This window comes from Serinus canaria, chromosome 1 (genome assembly GCF_022539315.1).
Source record: "Serinus canaria isolate serCan28SL12 chromosome 1, serCan2020, whole genome shotgun sequence".
Taxonomy (NCBI): Eukaryota; Metazoa; Chordata; class Aves; order Passeriformes; family Fringillidae; genus Serinus; species Serinus canaria.
This window is the reverse complement of record NC_066313.1, coordinates 868,380-892,166: the sequence shown is the minus strand read 5'-3', so window position 1 is coordinate 892,166 and position 23,787 is coordinate 868,380. Positions and strand designations below refer to the sequence as shown.

General features: G+C 48.8%; 1 protein-coding gene across 2 annotated transcripts in view; it reads right to left on the bottom strand.

The window, feature by feature from the left end:
- Positions 1-13,918: 13,918 nt before the first annotated feature.
- Positions 13,919-23,787, bottom strand: part of HUNK (hormonally up-regulated Neu-associated kinase) — a 40,541-nt gene continuing 30,672 nt past the window's right edge. The window contains exons 7-10 of one of the 2 annotated variants that reach the window (XM_018916929.2): positions 22,379-22,547; positions 21,762-21,845; positions 17,661-17,841; positions 13,919-15,505 (exon numbers count right to left, since the gene is read on the bottom strand). In XM_018916929.2, the coding sequence (XP_018772474.1) occupies positions 14,862-15,505; positions 17,661-17,841; positions 21,762-21,845; positions 22,379-22,547 (1,078 nt within the window). In that variant the 3' untranslated portion in view covers positions 13,919-14,861. The remainder of the gene's footprint in view (positions 15,506-17,660; positions 17,842-21,761; positions 21,846-22,378; positions 22,548-23,787) is intronic. The other variant, XM_018916930.2, reaches the window with a different exon arrangement.

Sequence of the window (23,787 nt, the reverse complement as noted above, 5' to 3'; positions counted from 1 at the left end):
TTTGTGGCTCTGTGGCCTGTTGTACTAGTGACTAGTTTTCCCACTGCTTTTCCATGGCTTTTCCCTAGGCAGAAAGACAAAACAAATTCCAAAGTTCCAAGACCTGGGGGATACATGGCCCTTGTGCTACCTTGGTTCTTCCTGGGAGCCAAGGATGAAAACAACTGGACAGGGCTTGGAGCAGCCTGGGGCACTGGAAGATGTCCCTGCCATGGCAGGGGTGGGATGAGATGAACTTTAAGGTCCTTTCCAACCCAAACCATTCTGGGATTTTATCACAAATAACAAGATTAGATAAAGAGCATTTCAGAAGAGCTGACTGGATGCTGCTTAGGGCTGAGAAAATAAAAGGGATCTTTCAGTACATCTGCCAAACAAAGCAAATCAGCTCAAAATCCCTCTGAAGTGAATGAAGTTATCAAAGATTTCAAATTCATTTCTTCCATGAGGGGAAAAAAACCTCAACCCCCTCAAAAAGGCATTATTTTCTGCACAAAATAAGGCTTTCAGCTTGAGCAAAATGCTGATTTCTGGCCTTGTGAAAGGAAAAACAAACAAAAAGGAAAACTAGGGCATTAAACTCTGCCATAAGAAATATTCCCCATTTCAGGGTTGCAAGGACTCTTTGGGATGTGGGTAAATTTAGTTCTTTTTTTGGTTTTTGTTTTTTTTTTTTTTTTTGCTTGAGCAGAATTGCCTCCCATCTCCCAACCTTCAGGCAATTTTAGGAATCCTTTTCTGAAATAAATGGATTTTCCCCAAATAAATGTACCGGCACAGACAGTTCTGAAGACACTGATGATTCCAGAAAGACTAAGGCCACATTTTTCAATGAATTTACTATTTTATAATACATATACATGGCTCTGCCCCCGTCTAGCACAGAATCTTCTGAATATCACTTAGCCAATGTGTTAAATGCCTATTTTTAAGTTGTTTTCCCACGCTCCGAGCAGTGAAAACAAGTAGGACCAAGCATATGTGGAGATCATAGCTTGGATGTGGGAAGCCTTCGATTGACACCTTCATCTGCCTTGGAGGACCTTTGTTTTCCCCCCTGGAACAGCAAAACCACAGAGCCACGTCTGCAAAACAAAATATTCAGCCCCTGGAAGCCAGCAAACAGCAGCCAGAGAAAGGACACCACATTTATGGGCTCCCAGAACACAGATGTAAACAGAATCTCCTTCAGCAGCAGAGAAAGCACAGGCCAGGCTGGGTGGAAAAAAAAGATAGTTTTAGGTGTTGGCAGCTAAATTGGTCTTTAGAAGTTGCTGAGGTATTTATAGAGCTCCTGGAAAGGGATTTGAAAATATGCCATAATTAAACATTTGAACTGGGATCATGTTGTGATAAATGATCACATGGAGGTCCCAAACACCTTAAATAGTCACTGTGTGCTCCTAAACCAGAATGTTATTGGCCCTGATCTTGATTTAATGTCCTCAAAAGGGGCTTTACAAACAAACGTGGGACAGAGAAGTCAGACATCAAGTTTTTATTTCAGGATCCAAAAGCCTAATGAGGTAGGGAAGCTAGCAAGAGATCTATAAAAATGAAGGCAAAAGGTTGAACAGTCCACAGCCTTGCACAGGAGGTGGTTGCAGATGTGCATGATGCACAACACGGGGCAATTGCTAAACTTGCTATTTAAATGTTAATCAAATCCTTTTGAAATAGAAGCAGGGAGAAAAGGGATAATTCCTTTTCCTGTACTTCATCAGATGGCAGTGGGAGAGCCCACCAGCTGTGAGGAGGCTGTGGAGTGCTTGGCTTCTGTTCTGGTGATGAGGTTTTGATGAGGAATGCACTTTGCACCAAATAATGGTTTTCCTCTGGTTCCCAACCCAGATGCAGCTGAACTGGCACAGAGGCTGATGGACTGGTGGCACAAGGGACCTTCCCTGGCCTTTCATGAGTTCCTTTCCACCACAGGCACGTGTCACCCCTCGGAACAACTGGGTAGTTCTGGATGAGCAAAAGAATCCAGAACACCAGTGGTGATGGACAGTTAAAACTCCAGCATTTTGGCACATCCTCCCTTGGCATGGCTGCTGAAGGAGCTGGAACAATTTACACCTCCTAAGAGACTTCACAGGCATTCCTTCTTTATTGTCCAACTAAAAATACCCCAGCCTTTTGGTTTGGGCTGTTTTTAGAGGTGGGATGGTGGGCAGGCCTTCCCCAGCCAAATTGCTGCTGTGACAGTGAGTGCTGGGTGCTGAAAATGCCAGTGGATTTGTCATGGACAGCCTTTTCTCTCATCTGCTGGCCTTCCTGACAAATTCAGGACACTGTTTTTTGAGGTGCCCAGCTACTTGCAGTTTTTCTCCCTCCACAACGAAGGCTGGGGGTCAGACACATTTCCCTGGGCCCCAAAGAAAGAGCAAACAAATTGGGGAACTCCAGCAATTCCAAGTAGGGTAAGAGAGATCTGTCTTCCCTCCACACACACACACACACACACACACACACCAAACTAACAGCCTGACATCACCTTCATTCAGCACACAAAATCTATAGCAGAGCAAACACCCTTTTCCTTCCTCTTTAACTGTGCAGAACCTAATCCCAATTTGCCACAGGAGAGATGGTCTCTGTGTATTTTCCTCTTCCTGTTCTTCTATAAATAAGCTGAGTTTTGCATCATTGTCTATTAAACCATCACTGTTTTTTTTCCCCCTTAACTCTTTGACAGACAAACTGGGCAGGATGTAACACTTGGTATTTACAGCAAGTCCTTAACTGTGCAAGCAAAGTGATGCTGAATCCAAATGAGGTCATCAAATGTGGATCCTTAGGAGAGCTATACCTTTAGAATATGAACAATGCTGCAAGAGTATTAAATCTGGATTCTCCTGACTCCTGTGTATAGAATCTGCCTTTGGTATAGCATTACATTCATTATTTTCTCTGTCATTCACATGCACAAACCAAGCAAGCCAACGTGCCCATACAAATGTTAGGAGTATTTTAAGTTCCTCAAAGATTTTGTAAGCATAGGGAATAAAGCTAAATGGAACAATTATTCCAGCACAGTGTTCCACACAGCAGCCTCCTGAATAATTCCATATGTGTGCTGTCTCAAAGCAGTGAAATCAATCAGTCAAAAGCAATCGGTCCGGCGCAAATTGCCAATGTGTGTGTGGAAATAAAGAGACATGAGGGGCTTTGACCACTCCTGTGATTTTTTTAAGAGCTGCTAGACATCCTTTGTTTGGGGTGGGCTGTTCAGTTATCACCCTGGCTGTGCTTGAAGAGCCAGGAGTGTGAATTAACAGGTCCTTGTGCGAGAAGCTGACAGGGCACATTTTCATTGTATACATAGTAGATATCTGTACCACACAGACCTCTCCATGTCAGAGTGAGCTGCACTGTCACATGCCTGCTGGCACAGAGCTGGGACAGGCTTCCAGAGCCTGTGGATGTGGATGTGACCTCCAGCTCAGCTGGCAGGGCATGCCCCAAGCTCCAGAGGGACAGAGTGAACCATCCGTGGTTCCTGATGGCATCAGCTCAAAGAAACTTCTGTCCAGCCCAGGCCCCACCTCGCCTGAGCTCCCTGCTGGATGGGAAAGCTCAGATCTGGTTTTCAGGAGCTGCTGCTCTGCTGTGTGTTCTCTTTTCCCTCTGTGAGGTCTGCCCAGCACACCTGACTGTGGGTCACCTCTGATGCTCCGGCACAGGAATCCTCCTCTCCCTCCTCTGCCCTAACATCCCCTGCATGGATGGCCCTTTATCCCTCTCCTGGATCTCTGCAAGGGACACAGCCCTCCAGGGCATGCAGCCAAACGTCAGGGACTGCTCAGTGACCTTGGCACTTCACCCAGAGCCTCCCCAAAAAACACTTGCAGGCCCTGAGCCTTGCTTTTGGAGGTTTGAGGTTTCTTTTGGTGGAGCTGGGCTCACAGCCTCAGCCTGAGCAGAGGGGTGCGAGGAGAGCCCCAGGACACATCCAGGGCTGTCAGACCCTTGTTTCCCTGCAGCTGGGAGCACAGTTGGCTCTGGGGACACAAAGGCACTCAGCCCCCAGGGAAAAGTAGTGTTCTGCTGGCCCCTCTTTCCTGCTCTGGGCTCAGGAGGATCCACAGAGCCCCCAGAGCAGGGCTGGGGCTGGGGCTGGGGCTGACTGTGCTTACAACACACTGAGGAGTGACAAAACCCCAGTGTGTGCCTGTGACCATGAGCATGGCAGGAACAAGTTCCACTTCTGGTGGGTGATTGTGGCCCTGTGTGTGCTGGAGCTGTTCCAGGGCAGGGAATACAATGTACAGGCTGTACAGTCATTGTCAGCCAGAGGAGGACTTTATAAATATATAAACAGTATAAAATACAAATATATAAATATCTGTATAAATATCTGTATAAAAATATCTGTACATTTCTATGTTTGATATAGAAATATATCTAAATATATCATATATAGAAATGTGCAGATATAAAAATATAAAAATATTTTTAAAATTAAAATAAAAATTATAAATATTCATATATAATTATTAAAATATGTGAAATTATAAAAATATATACGTATAAAATGTAAAAATATATAAAACTATATATATAAAAATGTATACATAGAAACATAAAAATAGAAATATAAAATATATACATATAAACTTATAGATGTGTAAAATATATAAAGTATAAATATATAAAAATACATAGAAATAAATATATAAAAATATGAAATATAAATAATTAATATAGAATATATAATATATAAATAGAAATTATAAATGTAAAAAATTATATTAAAATAAAATATAAAATGTAAATACATAAATATAGAAATATAGAAATATAGAAATATAGAAATATAGAAATATAGAAATATAGAAATATAGAAATATAGAAACATACAATCTCCACAGGCAGAATCTGCCTGGTGTGTAGTCTCTGCTATCACCAGCCATGTCCTGCCAGCAGCCCAGGAAGAAGCTGGGCCAGCTCCTGGTGGCAGTGGTGGCCAGGGAAGGGCCCCCCACCCCTCCTGATGGCAAGGGCTGCTGCCATTGACAAGCTGGCTCTGCAGCTGAGTGTTGGAGTGTGGCTGTCACATCGCCCTGACAGGAGTGACTTGGTTTGAAGGCATTTTCAAAGCAGTAACCACGGGGTATTTTTAACTGACTTGTGCTTGCAGGAGAAATATAGTCACTTTTATTTAAACACAACCTGAAATTGCTCAGCCCACGTTGAGAGGGCATGTCAAGTGGGATGTGTAATGCCAACATGTCCTACAAGCATCATGACATACCTATATATAGTGGAGCATCCATTTAGGATGAAAATCCCTGTGCTGAGCATGAAGAAAATCACTTTTCCACATCTGATGCTTAGAGGGGGAACACCATAAAATCAGCTCTGAAGGTGGCTTCTGATCTTTCTCCTGCCACACCGTGCTGTCCAAAATAACCTTTCACATGCAGCAGTTTAACACCTCCTTGTCTTGAAGGGGACCACACAGAAGGGGACCACACCTCCCTTCCCCAGGGAGATTTTGGGAATGAAACCTTTGCTAGGATTAATGGCTGAGCTGCCTCCAGCCAGGCCCTGCTCTTCTGCACCTGAAAACATCAGAACCCCCCAGCTTCATCTGTGATGAAAAGAGCCCAAACAAGCTGTTGGAATTGTCACCCTTCCTCCTCCAAGGCAAAAGGTGCCACTGTAAATAACAAAAGCCCCCAGCCCACAGAGAGCAATCCTGTCAAGTGCAGAGTCAGCAAATTGTGCCTGTGTCACACCTGTCAAACCCAGGAAAGGATGAGGATCTGGAGCAGAAATCACAGACAGCTTGCAGAAGCCAGCCAGAGGCACACAGAGACACAATGTACCACGGAGGGATTTTTCAGGCGTTGGTGACAGGAGATATTTGGATTCAGGAGCATTTGCCAGGGGCCATCACTTGCTGGGAGGGCTGAGGCTGAAACCATTCCCTTTCAAGGCAGCCTGGCTGTGCAAGGCCTCGGGTTACTGGGACAAATGTGGTTTGTAATCCATGTGATAGATGAAATTATATATTAAAACAATAAATTATATTTATCTAGCTTCTTTTTTGGGGCTGTGTTATTGCTGTGAGCTCTTTTCTACTTGGGTGGATCTTGACCTGACCAGAGTTGTTTTTAGTATGGGAGTTTCTGCTTAATAAGTGAATATTGGTTAATTTGAGGGGATAACTCCCTCTAAGTATCTGCAAAACTAATTTAGGCTTTTCCTCCTAACCGCCCCCATGCAAATGCTCCTTTTTGCAGGGCCTGAGGACAACAGCCATCACTTCTGGAGGATTATCACCCTTACCAACATTAACTCCTGTCATCCTGCTCCTCTCCACTGGTGCAGGGTGCAGGGTCCATCTTCATCTCAGCAGTGCCTGCCATAAATTCCTTGCTGATCCCTGGGGAACTCTTCCAGGCACTCCAGCCACCAGAAAAGCAACAAGGTGCTCCCTCACAGGGCTTAGCTGGGACAGGGGTGCCTTGCCCATTCCTCTGAAATTCCTCTTTGTTGCCTTCCAAATACTGAAGCAAGCAATATTTTAATTTCTGTCTTCCCCACACCTTGTGGGACCTTCCCAAGGAGCAGTGCCAGGATTCCCAAGCCCTGGTGATCCTGGGAAGCACCCAAAGCTCAGCCATCCACTGCTGCTGAGGTTAGGCTGAGGTTTAGGGCTCACACTGAGCCCAGGGCTGTTGGAGAGGGGCTGCCAGAGGGAAGAGAGGGCTGTGGAGAGCCTGGCTGTGAAACAGATTGATCTGGGATATATCCATGGGATCCCATCCAGCAGTTTGCCCTCCACCAGGGCTGCAGCTGAGACTGAAAGCCTCGTGCTGCTTCTGGGAGGGGGCCACCTCAGGAAAGCCTTGGCTGCCAGTCAAAGGCAAATAGCCCAGGTCCTCCCCTTCAGGTGCTCCTTCAACACAGTCCAGACCCCACATGGAGCAACTGGGGCAAGCCTGCAGCAAACCTGCACCAGTTTGTGTCTGGTTTTTTTTCCTATCCATATGAGAATAACAGAAAATGGCAGTATAATGTTATTTTTTCTGCCTAACCTCCTCCTGGCGTCCCGAAGTGTGCTGCACAAAGCCCTTATCAGGGCTGCAGGGCAGGTTTGAAGATAAGCATTGTTTCTCTCAGTCACGATTTGAGAGTGAAGTGGTGGGAGTTTCATTATCAAAGGCTGGCCCAGCTGCCAAGTTTTAAACAATTCTGAGATCAGCCCGTTCTGCCTCCCTCCTGCTGCTCCCTGTCCCTGCTTTGAAGTGACTTTTTGGAAGGAGTTAATCAAGTGCAGAGCTTACAGGCTCTCCTGCGAGCCAGGCTCAAGCACAACCCAAAATTCAAGACTCTGAGGGCCACGAGGGGTTTTCCTTGCTTCACTTTACCCTGCTCCTAACATTCCTGCTTGCCCTGAGTGTGCATTTACCTCAGAAAGTGTCAGTTCACGTTTGGGGGTTTTGGGCTTGGATTTGGGGATTTTTTGCTCGATTTTGTTTCTCCCATGGTGAAGGAAACCAGCCCCAATCCAGCAGAGCACCTGCTAACATTAAATTGATGTCTACATGTGTTTTTCAGGGTAGGAGCTAACACAGATTTTTTTCTTAGCCAGTCAGTGGCAGCCCTACATCAATTAGGAGGATGTGGCAGCCCACATGGTAGGATCCATTTGACAGACATGCCCTGAGGTTTTAAATTGTTTTGCTCTTTTACACAAATTGAACAAATCCCACAAAGCTGCTGTGCGGCTCCTGTGCTCCAGTCCTTCTGGGGCTGTGTCCTCCTGCCCTGAAGTGAGCTGAGGAAACCTGCCAGTACTCTGGGAAGCAGGAAAAGCAGGAGCAGAGTCATCCAAATGCCTAACACCTCCCCAAATGCAATTTGCATTGTAGGAAGACCAGGTAATTTCTCAGGGTGCCAGTCAGACAGGGAGGAGACGCTTCCCTATTTTACATTTCAAGGAAAGGAAGCAGAGGTTGTAAAAGCTCTGTTTTCCTGCCTAGCTCCTCTCAGAGATGGGGGAGCTGCTGGATTGGTGGCTTTGGAAGCATCTTAGGAGGCACCTGGTGGGACACACAGCCAGGATTTGGTGGGACACACATCCAGGATTTGGTGGGACACACATCCAGGATTTGGTGGGACACACATCCAGGATTTGGTGGGACACACACCCAGCACCTGGTGGGACACACACCCAGCTCTGATCCCGGGCAAGGATGACTCCATAAAACCTCTCCTGCAGGCATTCCCCGTGTTCCCACCCTGCTCCCCTCCCAGACCACAGCAGCTGATGGAGGAATGCAGGCTGCTCCTCAGCAGCATGGAAATGCTGATCTTCCAGCTGAAATCAAATGGTTATTTTCCTCCAAGTGCCAGAATTCAGGCTCGCCTGTGTTTCCCTCACGATCTCTAACAAAAAGTGATGCCTGACTCATGGCTGCACTGATTCACACCTGAGAACTCCCAGTACTGGGAAGAGCCCTGCAGACACTCGGGAGAGATGTTTTTGGGGGGTTTTGGAGAGTTTGCATTTCTCCTCACACGCCTCTTGGCCTCTCATGGGCTGGGCTGGGGGTGAGGGTCTGAGGGGGAAACCTCAAAGCCCTTCACCCAAAGTCACAGCACTGTGACAGTCACAGCACTGTCCCTGAGGAGCCCCTTGGATTTTCACAAGGAGAAATTGTTGTTTTCTTCTTGTTCATGCAGCACCAAAACATCTGAGCTTGGTCCATGCAGTTGCTCTGCCCTCCATACCCCCTGCTCAGCCACGCTCCAGGGCCAGGGGATCCTGAAATCTGAGCAGGACAAGAGTGACAAACAAGGCAGGAGCATGTCCCCTCTAGAGAGAGGGATGTGGGGGTGATGGATGAGGGGAGAGGAAAGGATTGATGGCAAAGAAAGGGTTGATGGCAATCCCCAGCCTAATAAAACTCAAATAGGGCAATTCCTTATTCTGAAATCCGTCTGTGACCTTTGGCAAATCAATTCATCTCTGTCTGTGCCTCTAGTAAATGGGAATATTACAGCCTTGCTGTCTGGAAAACCCTTGGTGATTCTCAGATGAAAGATGTTTTATTGGTAGCAGTCTCATCCTTCACTGTCATTAGCATGATAACAGATCCATCACCTAGCAACAGAGCAGCCTGTCCACGGCTTTCTCTGGGATTTTGGCTCTCTAGCAACCTGCTTTTCACTGCAAGAGGTTTTACAACCTGTGGCTGCTCTTCCCTTCATGTCCATGCTCCAGACAAGCCCTCCTGCCCCCTTTCACTGCCCCCTTGTACCTCTCACCATCACAGCAAGCAAAGTTTGCTTCTCTTAGCTAAAGCATCCCAGCAGAAGTTCTGAGCTTTACAATATAAGCTTCATGCAACCCCAGGAGTACAACTATCTCTCAGATGTGCACAAATTGCAGGGGGGGAAGCAGCAATCAGGAAGCTTTGTACAATTTTGCAGAAGCCACAGTTTTTAAGGACAAAGTTGCACGTACATGAATGTCACCAACCACTGGAGATCAGGAGTCCTGCCAAGTCCTGTGGTGCCTTCAGACATGTGACAGGAGCAGTCCTTCCACCCTCAGCTGGTGCACAGAGCAACCTAAACCACTAAATCCAGCATCAGCCACTACTTGGAGAGAGGATCAAAGGGAAATATGAGGATAGCAGAAGCACTGTCCTGCCTTATCCAAGACAAGCCATCCCTAACACTTATTTTTTGTCTAAGCCCTCTGCTCAAGCACAGCTGCTTTGGGAAGGCTCCTTGCTGGAAGAAATACAGGGAAGTTGTGCACAAGGATTTTGAGCTCTTAAGGAGCAATGAGATTCGTGTCTATTAAAATACATGAATTCATGGCTGCAACCCTCGGGTTACATGACTGGTTATTAAACAACACTGCACAGTCAGTCGGCAGCTCTCTCAGTTTCTGAAGGCACAGCAGCCACTCCGAGGCATCAATTACTTTTTCTTTCAAAGATGAGAACCCCCCAGAGCCATCTCATGTTTCAGATCAGCACCTGGGCCTGAGCAGGGCTGTCACCATGGTGCTGCCTGGGACAGGGGGCAGAGTGTGACACTGTGACACGGGTAATTGCCAGCAGTTTGCCTTTCTTGTCCCTCATCACCCCAGCACAAAGTACAAACCACAAGGGCTTTAAGAAGTTGCCTTTTCAGGTTTTATTTACCGTGCCTGAAAGGATTTGAGGATGGGCATTGTGAAAGCCCTGTAAGAATTGCTCCTGAGGTGTCAGCAGCCCTTTGAAGAGGTGAGCGTGACCTTCCCTAATTGCTGTGTAATCCCACCCTCCGCCTGGGAGGCACAGGTAAATAAATAAATAAGCAGGCAGGCTCTCAGCCTTGCACTGACTCGGGGTTTGGTGTCTTCATTCCAAGGGAGTTGCAGGTAACTCAATAAAGATGATCCTGTCAACACGAGCTGCTCTCTTGGCAACCACAATTCAAGCCCTGGGAAATCTTCTGAGCAAAGGGCGGGCTGGGAAGAGAAGGAGTTGGTGAGCACAGAGCATCAGGCTCTCCCAGCAGGGACAGCAATGAGGAAGGAGTTTGTTTCCTGACACCCTGCCTTCCCTGTAATGTTGAGCAGCCCCAGATCATTCCCTCAGGATGCAGGTCCCCAGGCATCCCCCTGAGAGGGCTCACGGGTGCCACATCCCTGGTTCCTGCAAGGATTGCTCAGCACAGGCACCAGCAAACACCAGCAGGATTTTCATCCTCAGCCCTGCATGTGGATCAGCTCCGGTGGGCAGGGAAGTCCCAATTTCCATGGAAACACCTGTTTGGGTGGCAGGGACTTCTCCATCTCTGCCCCAGCCCCTGAACCCCTTGCACAGCCCAGGAGGGGCTGTGGGGGCACAGGGCAGCTCTGCCCAGCTCAGCTTCTGTCTCTGCCTGGCTTATTCCTGCTCCTGCAGCCCCGGCCACGCTGCCCTGCCTGCAGAGATGCAATTAATCACTATGGAGACTGCTGCAAGCCCCAGCTGGGCTCTGAGGCTTCTTGGAAGGGGATTTTTCCACTCTGGTGTGCAGAGTCTGAAGGCAAAGGGAGGTTCTTCCCTCCCTGCTAACAGTGGGGGTGCAGCTGGGACTTCCTGAGGCAGGGAAGTCCCTCTGCCATTGAGCAGGTCCCTGCCATGGTGGGAATCAAGGGCTGTTTGCCAGAGGAATGGCTGCATTTGGGCTTTGGGAGGGTCTCCCCTCCCTCATGCCAATGGAGGGTTTTAACCTCATGGAAAATCCTGCACTGTGTGAAAAGCCTTGGCTCAGGGGGTCCATCAAAGGCAGGGCAATCCCTGGAAAGCACAGGTCCCTGCAGGGCCATTGTCACCTCAGGTCCCCACGGCAGGGCTCCCAGCCTGGACCACAGGCCAGACAGTCCCAGTAGCCCAGAGCCTGAGCCCAGCACATCCTTCCCTCCCCTCCCCTGAAGAGAAGCACTGGGATGGAGTTCTGGAAGAGGGCTGTGCTGACACACTGTCCTGTAAGGCACCAGACATTTCTGCAGATGTTCACTGGGGCAGCAGCCACTGCCCACCCCCCTTTCCCAGGAATTCCCTGGCAGAACACACTGAGCCACCTGCCCACAGTGCAGTTGGGGCTGTGAGCTGCACTGAGCAGCTCCCCAAGGAATGCTGTGGGGGCTCACACAGGCATCCCAGCCCTCAGGGACGGCACCTGTGCACCTGGGATTCTAGAGGCCTCTCTCCTGGCAGAGAGCCTCCCTGGCAGCTCCTTTCCATCCCCCAGATGTTGCAGCAGCCCTGAAAGTGAGCATTGCACAGCAAGTGCTGCTAGCAGTGCTGCTTCAGCAGAGAAACCCCAACCACAGCTGCTGGAAGGGGTGAGGCGTGCTCCCAACAGCAACATTCCACTCATTTCGGAAGGGGAAAGGTTAGCATGGGACTACTTTCAGTCTGGGGAAAAGCAGGTTTATGAGGGGTGGTGACCAGGTAGAGGAAACTCCAGTCAGCTCACTGGGATGCACAGGAAACGTGGTTCCAAGCCCACACATGGCAAATTGTCTGGGAGCAGCAGAGATGGGAGAGAAAAACCTCATTTTATCTGGAAATAAAGCCTCTGGTGACCTTTCCTTGTTCTGGGTTTTGTCCTTTCTGCTTGTAAGAGACACAAGGAATTGGGTTTTTTCCCCTTGTACAGGTAGAAGAATGCTCTTCATACGAACATTATTAAATATCATATTTATTTTAGTTTTAAAACCAGCTTAGCACCTCATCCCTACTCAATAAGCATCTTGTTTTCTTCTCACCTGGCAGGGAGAAGCAGAGATGCTCCTGCAACCACTCCAGGCTCTATCCAGGAGCCCTTTGTTCTGATTGCCTGTGCCTCAGTCATCCTACAGCAGCTTCCTTTGGGATCAAATACTGAGGAGCTCTGTGAAGCTCCAAGGAAGCCGTGTGGAGGGGGAATACAAGAGAAAACTGAGCATTTGTGCCACAAAGAGGATGGAAAAATCAGGGAAGAGGCACTGAGGCAAACACCAAAAAAAGATCTCAGCCTTCCACTAGCCCAGGTTGCTCCAAGCCCCATCCTTGTGGTTTTTTGTGCTGAGTTTTTATCTTTGCTGTGCAGCACCCTGGCAAACAGAGTCAGCAGTCTGTGGCAATCTTGTTCCAAAAGTACATATATTTAATCATGATCCCAAATACAGCTTTTCCCCCCTGGAATTTCCACTGTGATATTCAGTAGGTCCCTGCTGTGGTCACTGCAGTTGGACTGTACATAGCTACTGACTATGCTGAATACATGGTTATGTTTTAGCAGTGTAGTACTCATATATTCTCTATAAATATAATAAAATACTTCACATTTGTTTTCATTCTGACTCTTACACATATTTCCTGTGTTTCCACAAATGAAAAAAAAAAAAAAAAAAAACCAAACCAAACCAAAACATGTCTCTTTCCTGCCTCCCCCAACCTTTTATTGGGTTCTAAATAAACCTGAGTTTGCAATTCAAGTTGGCATCTGCCATCTGCTTGGGTATGTGAGTCTGATGAACACAAAGGGGGATTTCAGTGATCCCTGATTTCAGTGATCCCTGATTTTTCAGTGGTCCCTGCCCACTGACTTGGCAGCACAAACGTGTTCTTAGCATGAAGAGAATGAAGATGCTCTGACATTTAAAAATGAAGGAGTTAAAATGGGCCCCCCCCTTGGGATGAACAGGTGCTCTCCACAAACAGAATGATCTGAAAATGGGTAAAACTATTTCAGGGCTGTCTTTTCTCCTCATATTGGGGTTTTCATGTGTATTATTTTACACAGCTCCCTGAGAGGTGGGACTCCTCACCCCACTGAAGGGTCCAAGATGCTCCTGGACTCTCCAGGGCCAAAGCCCAGTGCTGAGGGGAAGGTCCCACCTGCAGGAATGAGATGGGTGCTCTGGGCATCACTCTGCTGGTTTTGCCAGCACTGAGCAGCCCAGTTCTCTGTCAGTATTGGGTTCATGTCCAATTTTTCCTGCAGATTTTGGTGTCAGGCCTGTACAAAGGCTCAGCTGTGCCCCTCCTGACCCAGGCTCTGAATATCCTGCTCGTGGAACTGGAAGGAAAACTTCCCAAACAGGGGTAACCCTCAGCACCTGCACGGACACCAAGAGGGTAATGAAATGGTTTGTAAAAGTATGGATGAAAACAGGGCCTGGATTCCCACCAGTGGCACAATCCCATCTTCCAAGGACAAGAAGACACCACCTCTGCTCCCTGGGATTTGAAATGCCATTCAGTGGTGGCAGCAGAACCAGGCTGGAACAAAGCCTTGCTGAGATGCTCTGAACACGCAAGCACGTACACAGGGGTGGTACAGACAAGAAAAAAAAGAAGTCTTTGTCTTTGGCTAAACCTTCTAATTTATAGGAAATGGTTTGAAGACAGAAACAGAACCAAAAAGATGTTGCCAACCTCTCAGATGGATCATTTACTTAGAAAAACAAGACTGCTATACAGAACGTGGTGTCTTTTAAGAAAGTCAATCTCCACTGCTCATAACAATACCCAGTTCTTGGTAACCACTCCATTACCAATCTTGGAGTATAAAATGGGCTTGGTACAGGCTCATGTGTCCTTTATAGTCTTTTTAATTCACTGCAGCCTCAGAGAAGCCTTCAGGTATGTCCAATGCTGCCTTGGTGTAACAGGGGCTAATGCAGCGAATTTCCACATGATGTCACCTGTTTTTAAATAATCATGTTTCTTGTGACATGATTAAATCACAGTTTTCTTCATGAAAAAAAGGAAGATTGTGTCATTACCTACTTTATGTAATTAACAGTAAAATCTGCTTTGAATTCCAATATTCCCACTTTTTCTGAGCTAGACCACTCGTGTCTTTACTCAAGCTTCTACCACCTTCATCTTCCCGGCAGGGCTTGTCAGCAAGCTCACTTTGGACAGAGTAGTGGCATTTCCCCCCTCTCCTGGCCCAGGAGCAATGCCTGCAGCAGCACCACGGGCTGTGTGGCACAGGCAGGTGGAACAGGGACAGTCTCAGCACAAATCCTGGCCAGGCACCGATGCCCTGGAGGAGCCAAACCCTCGGCGCTCGTGGTTCTTCCACCCAGGTGAGAGCAGTGAAAACGCAGATCCACGCAGCTCTTGCAGGGTGTTTTACTGTACAGTCAGATGCCAAATGTGAATATTTCCTAAGGGCACAAGCAGAGCCCTCTCCTCTCAACTGTAATATGTAGGACAGTGCCTTCCTTGCAAGCAAACCTCCGACTTCCTGCGCTGCACCGCCGTGGGGTGACAGCAACGTGCCTGTGGCTTTCCCTTCTTGCTTAAAGGAGAAAAAGGTTAGATCCCAGAGAAGAGCAGTGCAAATCCCAGGATGGCAGGCTAACACTGGCCGCTGACAGCCTCTGTGTTGAAGGAAATCTGTGTGGGGCTCATCTGCTGCAGCTGAGGCATCCTGGCTTCCAGGGGCTTTTCGCTCGCCGACTGCATGCTCTGGTTCCTCTTCCTCAGCATCTGTCCGATCCCCATCATGGGGAACCTGCCCCTGCTTTTCACACAGTTTGGGCTGCCCAGGGGGTTGCTGGGGACCAGCTGGGTGGGGGACACTGCCTCCTCCTTTGCCTGGTACGCTTTCTCTTCATAGGTGAAAGAGACCTGGGTGGGGTGGACGGGGGACGCGCTCCCCGGGGGAAAGAGCGGCGACAGTGTCCTTTCACTGGAGCTTTTGTAAGGGAAATTCATTGGAGAGCCTAAAATTCTGTACTGGTGAGAGGGGGAAACCTGGTCTATTTGGTCCTCCCTGTCAACAGACTCGAAGGAGTGCACGATGTTGAGGATGAGAGGGGAGTCCCTGGGCCGGCCGCCGATGCGGGACGGCTCCGGCTGCGGAGACTCCTGCCTCTTGAGGAGCCGGGGGGTCCTGGGGGGAGGCTGCTGCACCTCCAGGTATTCCAGGGAGCTGGAGGTCACACAGCCTGTCCTGGGTGACAGGGGCTCGTGGAAAGGGCTCACGCCGCCGCTGGAGTCTGCAAGGCAATGGGAGAAGGAAGCAGAAGAGCACACTGCAGTTACCAGCACTGCCCACAGCCACAGGAACCTGGGGATGTTCCAGCTGCAACAAACAGTCTGGGATGCACTCACAACCCAACTCCCTCACCCTCAACACTAACACCATTGTTTCCCAGCTAATTTATCTGCCCTCTTCCTCACAGGCAGGAAAAGTGCTTAAACTGAGACAGGGACTCGAGAAGGAAAAGCACAGATGTCTCCAGCTGTTTGTATTAAATATACCCACACCACCACACACACACTGAGGAATCTCACATTTCTCCCTTCTTAGTGCCACTTTGTGTGGCTCTTGCTGGGCCTGTATTCCCTGACACACCCAGAGACACAGGGGAGCACAGTGAGTTAATCCCTGAAGGCTCTCCTTGCATTTTGGAACAAAATCTGTCCCTGGTTTCACACATGTAAATATGGAGTAGCAGCACTGGCCAGCACAGGCTGTTAGAGTTGGAACAGATTTGCTGCATCAACTTCAGCAAGAACCTTCTTCCAGCATGGGCTGAAAAGAAATGGCACAAAATCTTTGCAGGATTTGGCCCAGTCAAACAAAACAGCCCGTGGAGAAGATCTGCTCAGCTCCTACAGAACGCTGGCACTGCCTCGTGCCAAGCTAATCACGAGCAAGCACGTTTTGCTGCCTTGATGGAAAGCTGTCCAAGGAACCTGACTGCCAGGCCCCCTAATTGAATTAACTGGTAGCTGTTCCATCAGCTCCCTGGGTCTCAAATCATCTAAAAAGGATCTGAAATAATTTGGCTCTGCCAGCACTCAGGTCCCAGCCACAAATCTCACGTGTATTTCTTGTGAAGGGAAAAGTAGAAAGAAGTTCATTCTCACCAGTTTCTTTCTAAAACTGGCCAAAATTATTTAAGATGTGTCAAAATATATTCTCCACAAGCAGAGAAATGCTTTAGCTGAGAGATGCATGATTTTCAGGTTTCAGAACAAAAAAGCAGGGAGAAACATAAAGAGGGAAAAAAATGAACTAGATTTTCTTCCCCCCGTGCCTTCCTCCCAAAAGGGACAGCAAATCTGAGCAAAATGGGCATTTTAATTTTTTTTTATTTTATTTTTTTAAAGGAACTCTGTCCCATTCCTGACCAGCTCCCTGGACTCCTGCCACCCTGCAGTACAGGTTCCTGTGCTGCCAGACAAACACGACTTGGACAATTTTTTCTCACTTTGATCACAGCAAATGATAAATGATCAAGTCACGACAATGAGCATGAAAGCATCACAAGCCACCACTGTGAATAACCCCCTGACACCACAGTGAATGTTTTCCATCACTGCATCTCCCCTCATTTAGCAGAGGCTATCTAGTTCCCTATCTAGCAGAGGCTGCATCACCTTCCTGCTCCTCAGTGCCTCCCATCCAGGTGTGCACTGCCCACACCCCATTTCCCTGCTCACTCCCCTTTTCCTCCACTCCTTCCTCTGCCAGCAGTTCTCACCCAGCCCTCTCAGGCTGCCCTTTGTGATTAACGCTGTGCTCTCCTCTGGCTGTCCCATCTTTTCCTTTCCCTGCTCATCATTTCCCCCCTCTTTTTGCTGATGCTGAGGCTGGCAGTCCCACCAGCCTTTCCTTGAGGCTGCCCCCTTCCCATCCCTCCTCAGGGAGGTCAAGGATTCTCCTTAGCCCCCTCTGAGGAAAACACAGGGGCTGGTAGGAAGGAGCTTGGCTCCCAGCTCTGGCTCCTCACTGATCTGGGGTGGGTGGTGATGCTTTCAAAACAGCAGCGTGAGCCTGGAGGATTTGGTGTGAGGACGTGTAAACAGGGGGAGAAGCTGCCTTTTTAAAGCACTGCAGGAACTCTGTCAAACACAGAGAGGGAGGGCTCCTGACTGCTGAGCACCACCATGCATTCCTCAGGGCATTTCACTCCACGTGTGCTGACATTATCCAGGCTTCTCTCCCACACCACCCCCGGAGCGACAGGGAAGGCAAACCCGGCGTTTTTACTCACAAACTTACACCACACAGGACAGGACAGGTTGAAAACCACCACACAGGGTGGGACAGGCTCAAAAGCACCCCAGCCCACAGCACAGGCTCAAAACCAGCACAGCCCACATGCACACACACAGCCCCACCATGGCCTTTCTCCCACTGACCTTTGTCCGGACCCCCAGCCTTGGCGACTTTCCGGTCCTTCAGCAGAGCCTTGGTGTTCTGGATCTGTGAGATAAGACAGGAAGAAGGCTGTCTATATGAAACTGGACTTTTCTCAGTTTTCTTTGGGAGCTGACGGTGAAGGATCTCCCCTTTCTTTTCTTGCTCTTTGAGTTTTTTGTCCTTTAGGTTGTAAAACAAACAAGAACAATTTGGTTTACTCAAGGGAAGTTGCAGTGACCCCCAGACCTACAAGGTGGGTTAATCACCACGTATTTACAAGGAACTTATCTCAGAGTAACTAAACCCTCCATGTCTCATTTGCCTCTGATCAGTTTGCCATGATTTCATGGCTCCCATCTGCTCTGACATCCAGGCAGTGTGAAAGCTGGTCTTGGAAAATTAAAGGAAAAGGAAAGCCTTCCTCTTGGAGAAAGCAGATGAAGGCTTGTGCTCCTCCATACCCGAAACACCCTCCTTAAGCACCAAAAAAACCTCTTTGATTTCCCTTTACTCCACTCCCTCTGAGATTTGAAAAGGTGAGCTGCAAAGTTTTAAAGGTGTTTAAAGCCTTTGAGTCATTTCTGTTCTGTCCAGACAAGATCTGGAGGAACACAGCCCTTGCGTTTACCCTTTTACAGCATCCCTGCAACTGCACAAGACACGGAGGGGGAGAAAATTATTGAGCCATCCCTTCCCTGAGCCATAACTCCTGGCTGTGATGGGGAAGGCAGCTGAAGGTGGGATTGCAAGAAGAAGATAGGTTTGATCTCCAGTGATGACAGAGGAAAAACAGACCCTGGGAGCAGGGCTCTGAAGAGGAAGCCAATTTTCAAAGCACTGTTTTACAGGGAAAATTCACTGCATCTTCTTTCAGTCACTGGATTCAGCAAACTGCTTAACATCCTTTACCTGCCACTGATTTCTAGGGGAGCCCAAAGCCTTATTTCAATATTTTGGTTGGTTTGGGTTGTTTTTGTGGTCACAGTTCTCATTTAAGCAACATGTTTTGCTGCATCTGATTAAAAGGTCAGTGCAAGTACAAGTCTTTTTTGAGAAGTGAAGGAAAGTTCCTTCCTGCCTGTTTGCTCTGGTAATTATGCACTGCCACTCCTGATTTTCTTTTGCAAGCTCACTGACGTGGGGTCTGTGAAAACCCTCAAAGTAAAGTGTGCAAAAACAGGTGAGAGAGGAAAAGAAAGATGCAGAAGCCAACTTGGATTCTCCTGGACCACTCAATAGCTCTGGAAGCGAGGCAAACATTGAAGAGGCAAAAATCTGGACTCATTGTGAACATTCCCAGCTGAGATGGAGCCTGGCTCCCTGCACAGACCATTCTGGGCATTGCTGGCCTCATCAGCCTTTCAGGAGTTGCAGAGTTGGAAAGAAGACCTTCAGTGACTCATTAACCAAAGTTTTTAGTTTTAACACCAACGTGGTTGACTTGGGAGAAGAAGAACCTGAGACCCTGCTCACTGGAGGAGCCTCCCTTCATGCACGTGGTTTTTGCCCCGCTCCATCCCTTATCCCCTGCAATTCCTCTCCCTCTGGCTAGCTGCAGCTGGCTGACCATTCCACAGCCACCAAGGAGCCCCTGCTGGAGCTCTCCACCTCTGCCCACCTTTGGAGGTGCCCATCCACGCCGTGCTTGGAGCCACAGTGTGGATCAGGCACTTCACTCCTGGTGAGGGCGAAGTGGCAACACCAGCAAAGGCAGCAGCAAGAACACTGCTAACAATGCTGTGGGACTATTATTATTATTATTATTATTATTATTATTATTATTATTATTATTATTATTATTATTATTATTATTATTATTGGTAACCACCACATCACCTGCCCCAGCAGCCAGGGGAAGGTGTGCAGCTGATCCTGAGCCCACCACTCTGCTGCTGAGTCTTCAGCAGAGACCAGCCTCTCCCAGGGAGCTTTTTGTGCAGGTGCTGGTGAGGATGAGACTGAGTGGTGACTTTCTGAAGCCCTCAGGAGCCAATCCAGACTGCCAGGAGCTACCAGCTCTTTTGGGTAGGTGAGGAGGGATGTGTGGCTGGCTGCTGCAGGGCTGCAGTATTTTTAGCCTGATGGTGCACGAGCCAAGCTGCAGCTCCTCACCTGCCAAGGGCTCCTGCCTTCACCCTCACCCTGCTGGCACATTCTCTCAGCCACAGCAGCACAGCCACTCCACACAATTAAAGCACCCCTGGCAAAGGAAATTCACATATCCGGGGCTGCCAATTAATTACTTCACGCTGGATGAGCACTGCAAATGGTCTTAGGGGTGCTTCTGAAAGTGCTAACGTTGCTCCTTAATCACCAGGCTTGTGAGAGGCTCAGGACCTGAATCCCAAGGTGCCACTCACTTGTATTTGGAAAGGGAAGGAAGATTTCATTCAGGGCAGTTACAGAAGTTCCCCCTGCACTGCAGAGTGCTCGGCTGCATCCCGTCATGCAGGAGCTGTACCGGTATGCTGGCCTTGAATAGGCTGGGAATTACCTCATCCTCTGCTATTTCCTGTCCTGACCTTGACCCTCAAACCTACTCTGAGTCCCAGCAATGGATCTGAAAGGCAGACAAAGGGTGTTTGCCTTGGCCACGTCTGACACGGCGACAGGACAAGGACAGCAGCTGTTAAAAATTGCAAATTCCACCTCTGAGCCCTCTGAGCTCCCCTGGAGGGACAGCCATTCACCCGGAGACCCCTTCCACAAATAAAGAGATGGAGAGAGCCCAGACTGCTGCCTGCCTGCCTGTCTCTGCCCACCCTGCAGCAGGAGACCTGCTGGAGGAGAGGGGCAGGACACGACCACTGCCCTGTGGCCCTGCCTGCCCCAGCTGCTGAAGCCCCTCCTGAAGCCCCTCCTGAAGCCCAGTCCTTATTTCCCTTGGCTGGAGAGAGGTGGGAGAAATTCTGCTGAAGCTGGAGCTGACCATCCCTCCCCCTCCTATCCCCATGGCAACTGCAGCTCTGCTCCCTAGGGACCAGTGGCTCCCAATTCCTGCTGCGAGCACAGCTCAAGTGACAGAAAACCTTGTGGAACCAGAGGATGGGGTGAAAGGGACCTCAGAGCCCACCTCCAGCCCCTGCCAGGATGCTCCAGGCAGGCTCTGAAGCCTTCAGCTCCCAGTTCCTGCCCCTGTTTCCAGGGAACAGCTCGAGGAAGTGGTGAGAGCTTTGTGAAATGTCACATTCATCGAGTCTACCCACTGCCTGGTCCATTCCAAGCAAGAAGGTTTTGATTTATTCAAGAAATGAGTAAGTGCTTTGCCCTGATATTTCCATCTGGCTTGCAGTTCAGCTTGTCTTGCAGGCAGCCTTTATAATAAACAAAACCAGCCACGACACAAATCTGCCCCTGCAATTAGATAATCAATCCAGGGCTGAGGAGCAGCTTTTGGAACAGGCAGCCTCCCCAAGAATGCTGCTCTTTGTGCTGGCAGGGAAGACTTGCACAGCTCACATTACTCCTGTAATTTTAGTGCTTGGCAAAGAATCAGCCAGGGAAGAAAAAACCCAGCCAGGATTTAATACAAAATACCTTCTCTGCTTGCAGGCAAGAAGACTGGACAGCAAGAGAGCAAAAGGTTAAATCTTTTGTCTGCCCAGGGGAGTTCCTTCACGATGCAGAGGGCTGATCCCACATCCCTTCTGCTAAGGAGCAGGGAAAATTGACTTTGTGCTAATCCAGCCTCACTGCTCCTGGCAGCCAAGGCAGGGTTGGCCCAGGACACCAGGAGGGTCACCCTGGCTGCCACCCAGCTCTCTGTCCTGCAGCACCAAGGTCCCAGGGCTCAGGGCCTCTAGAGCACTCAGTTTTCATCTTTGCACCCCAAAATGAAACTATGGAGCCCCCTGTGTTGGCATCATTTTGCTAAACAGAGAGTTAAAACCATTTCATTTCTTTAAAACCCTGAAGTCACCTTTCTAGCTCCTCTCTTGGGGATTGCTATTTGTTTCTTTGAAAAGAAACAAATTACTTGTCCTGCACAGGCAAGACCACAGGTGTTTCTTTCCTCCACAGAACCACAATCCCATCACTTTAATCACAATCACCAAGGATGCTCAAATGCAATCTGCTTTCAAAGCTTTGCTGAGCTTTACCTCATAGGAGTCTTTATTGGCCTTGTATTTTTCTATCTGGTATAGCTGGTTCTTGTGGCAAACACTGTCCTGGCCTTCAGCCTTCTGCAGAGAGAAAAGCACAGAAAAGCAAAATATGTAAGATAATTAGAGAGCACTGGGGTTTAATTACTGCCTAATGGACTGCACCCACTCCTGGCATTCAGTGGAGGAGCATCAGCTCACAGAGATGATGGGTTTGGCCCATTACAGCTTAAATATCATTGGGGGCATCACCACTAATGTGAAAAGGACTGAGGGAAGAGAAAAAACTGAGATGCTGTTGTCAGACTGGAAGCCCTGAGCCGTGCTCAGGGAGATTCCATCAGGCAAAACTTTCAGCTGACTTTTCACTTCAAACCTAAAGAAGTTTAAGAGATCTTAAGCTTCTTCCTGATGTCCTGACTGACTAAACTGCATTACTGGTGTTCCAAGTGTTCCAAGCAGCACAACTAACCCAGCCTGGGGGCACAGCACTTCCCAACCCACGGTCCTTGGGATGTGCTGTAATCCTGTGAGACCAAATGCCACCAAGCCAGGCCACCTGCAGCCTTTTTGTCCCTTCCTCCCCCAGCAGTGGCAGGAGGCAGCTGGCTCACCCTGAGGCTGGCCAGGTAGCGCTCCAGCTTCTTGTTGAGCAGGAAATAGATGGCCAGGGTGTGGCTGGCCCTGTTGGAGAGCACGGTGTTGATCACATCGCTGTTCTTGTAGCCCAGCTTCTCAGTCATGTGCAGCAGCACGCTCTGGCTGAGGTCCTCCAGGTGAATCCTGCACAGGGCAGAGGCAGAGCAGGGTTTTGGGGCTGCCCTCTCCGTGGCAGAACACCCAAGAGGAGGCCCCAGGGGCTCAGTAATTGGGGGTGATTAGTTCCCTTCTCCCAGGAGCAGGCAGGGGCTGGAACCCTGGCTGCTGAGAATTTCCTGGTTATTGAGACTTTTAACCCTACTGAACCCTGGTTACTGAGAATAACCCTGGTTTTTGAGACTTTTAACCCTACTGAGCCCTGGTTACTGAGAATAACCCTGGTTATTGAGACTTTTAACCCTACTGAACCCTGGTTACTGAGAACAACCCTGGTTATTGAGACTTTCTGTGCTGACAGGCTCCGACCCCCAGGAGAACACTGTGTTTGAGCCAGGAAAGCCAGGCAGGGCAAGGACAGATACCTGGGAGCTCAGGAGCTGCAGGAGGCTGAATGAACAGAATTCTGACTGCTCTGTCCATCCCTGAAGGGAAATGGCACCGTGATGATGCTCAGGCCATTTGCTCCCCTGCACCTGAACACTGGAAATCATGAAGATGAGCTGGTTTTGAAGGCAAAGAGGTAAAACCTGGCTCTCTGAAAAGCCCTTTTCTCATAATCAAACAGCACTGCTCTGAGCTTCACCTCCTTCCTTACCTGCTGCACAGTGTCCCTGCCCTAATTAGCCAGGGAATTTCCTGCTGGAGCGAGGGGATGCACAGGATTGTTCCTGCAGCTCAGAATGGCAACGCTGCTGTTTCCCTGCTGTCACAAGCACCAGCCATGTTTATGTCTCTCTCCTCTCTGAAGTCTGGAACAGCCTCAGCCAAGGCGAGAAAAGCAGCACAGAGGTCTTGTGGAAATGCCAAAGCGTTGGCTCAGCCTGAGTTAAAACCAGATTTTTCCAAAGAACTCTGCTCCTATTTAGACTTCTAAATGGGCTGGCCAGCTTCCCAGAGGTACCCATCAGCTCCCAGCCATCTCCAGAGAAATGCTGGGTTCCAGCTGTTTCTAGAGGATATTCCTCACTCCTAATACCAAGCCTAATATCAGAGGGTGCTTATTTTGTAAGATTCCTCCTCCCAAGGGATCCCTCCCCACTTTTCCCACTCCTGCCCGGGCTCTGATGAACAGGACTGAGACAAGATGTCAAACACATCCTGGGAAATCTCAAATAACTCATTCCCTTTGTTCCCTGTGCCTATGAACACTCGTTCTGCCCCTAAGGAATGCCTGGGGTTGGGTCTTTTTTTCACAGGTTCAAAA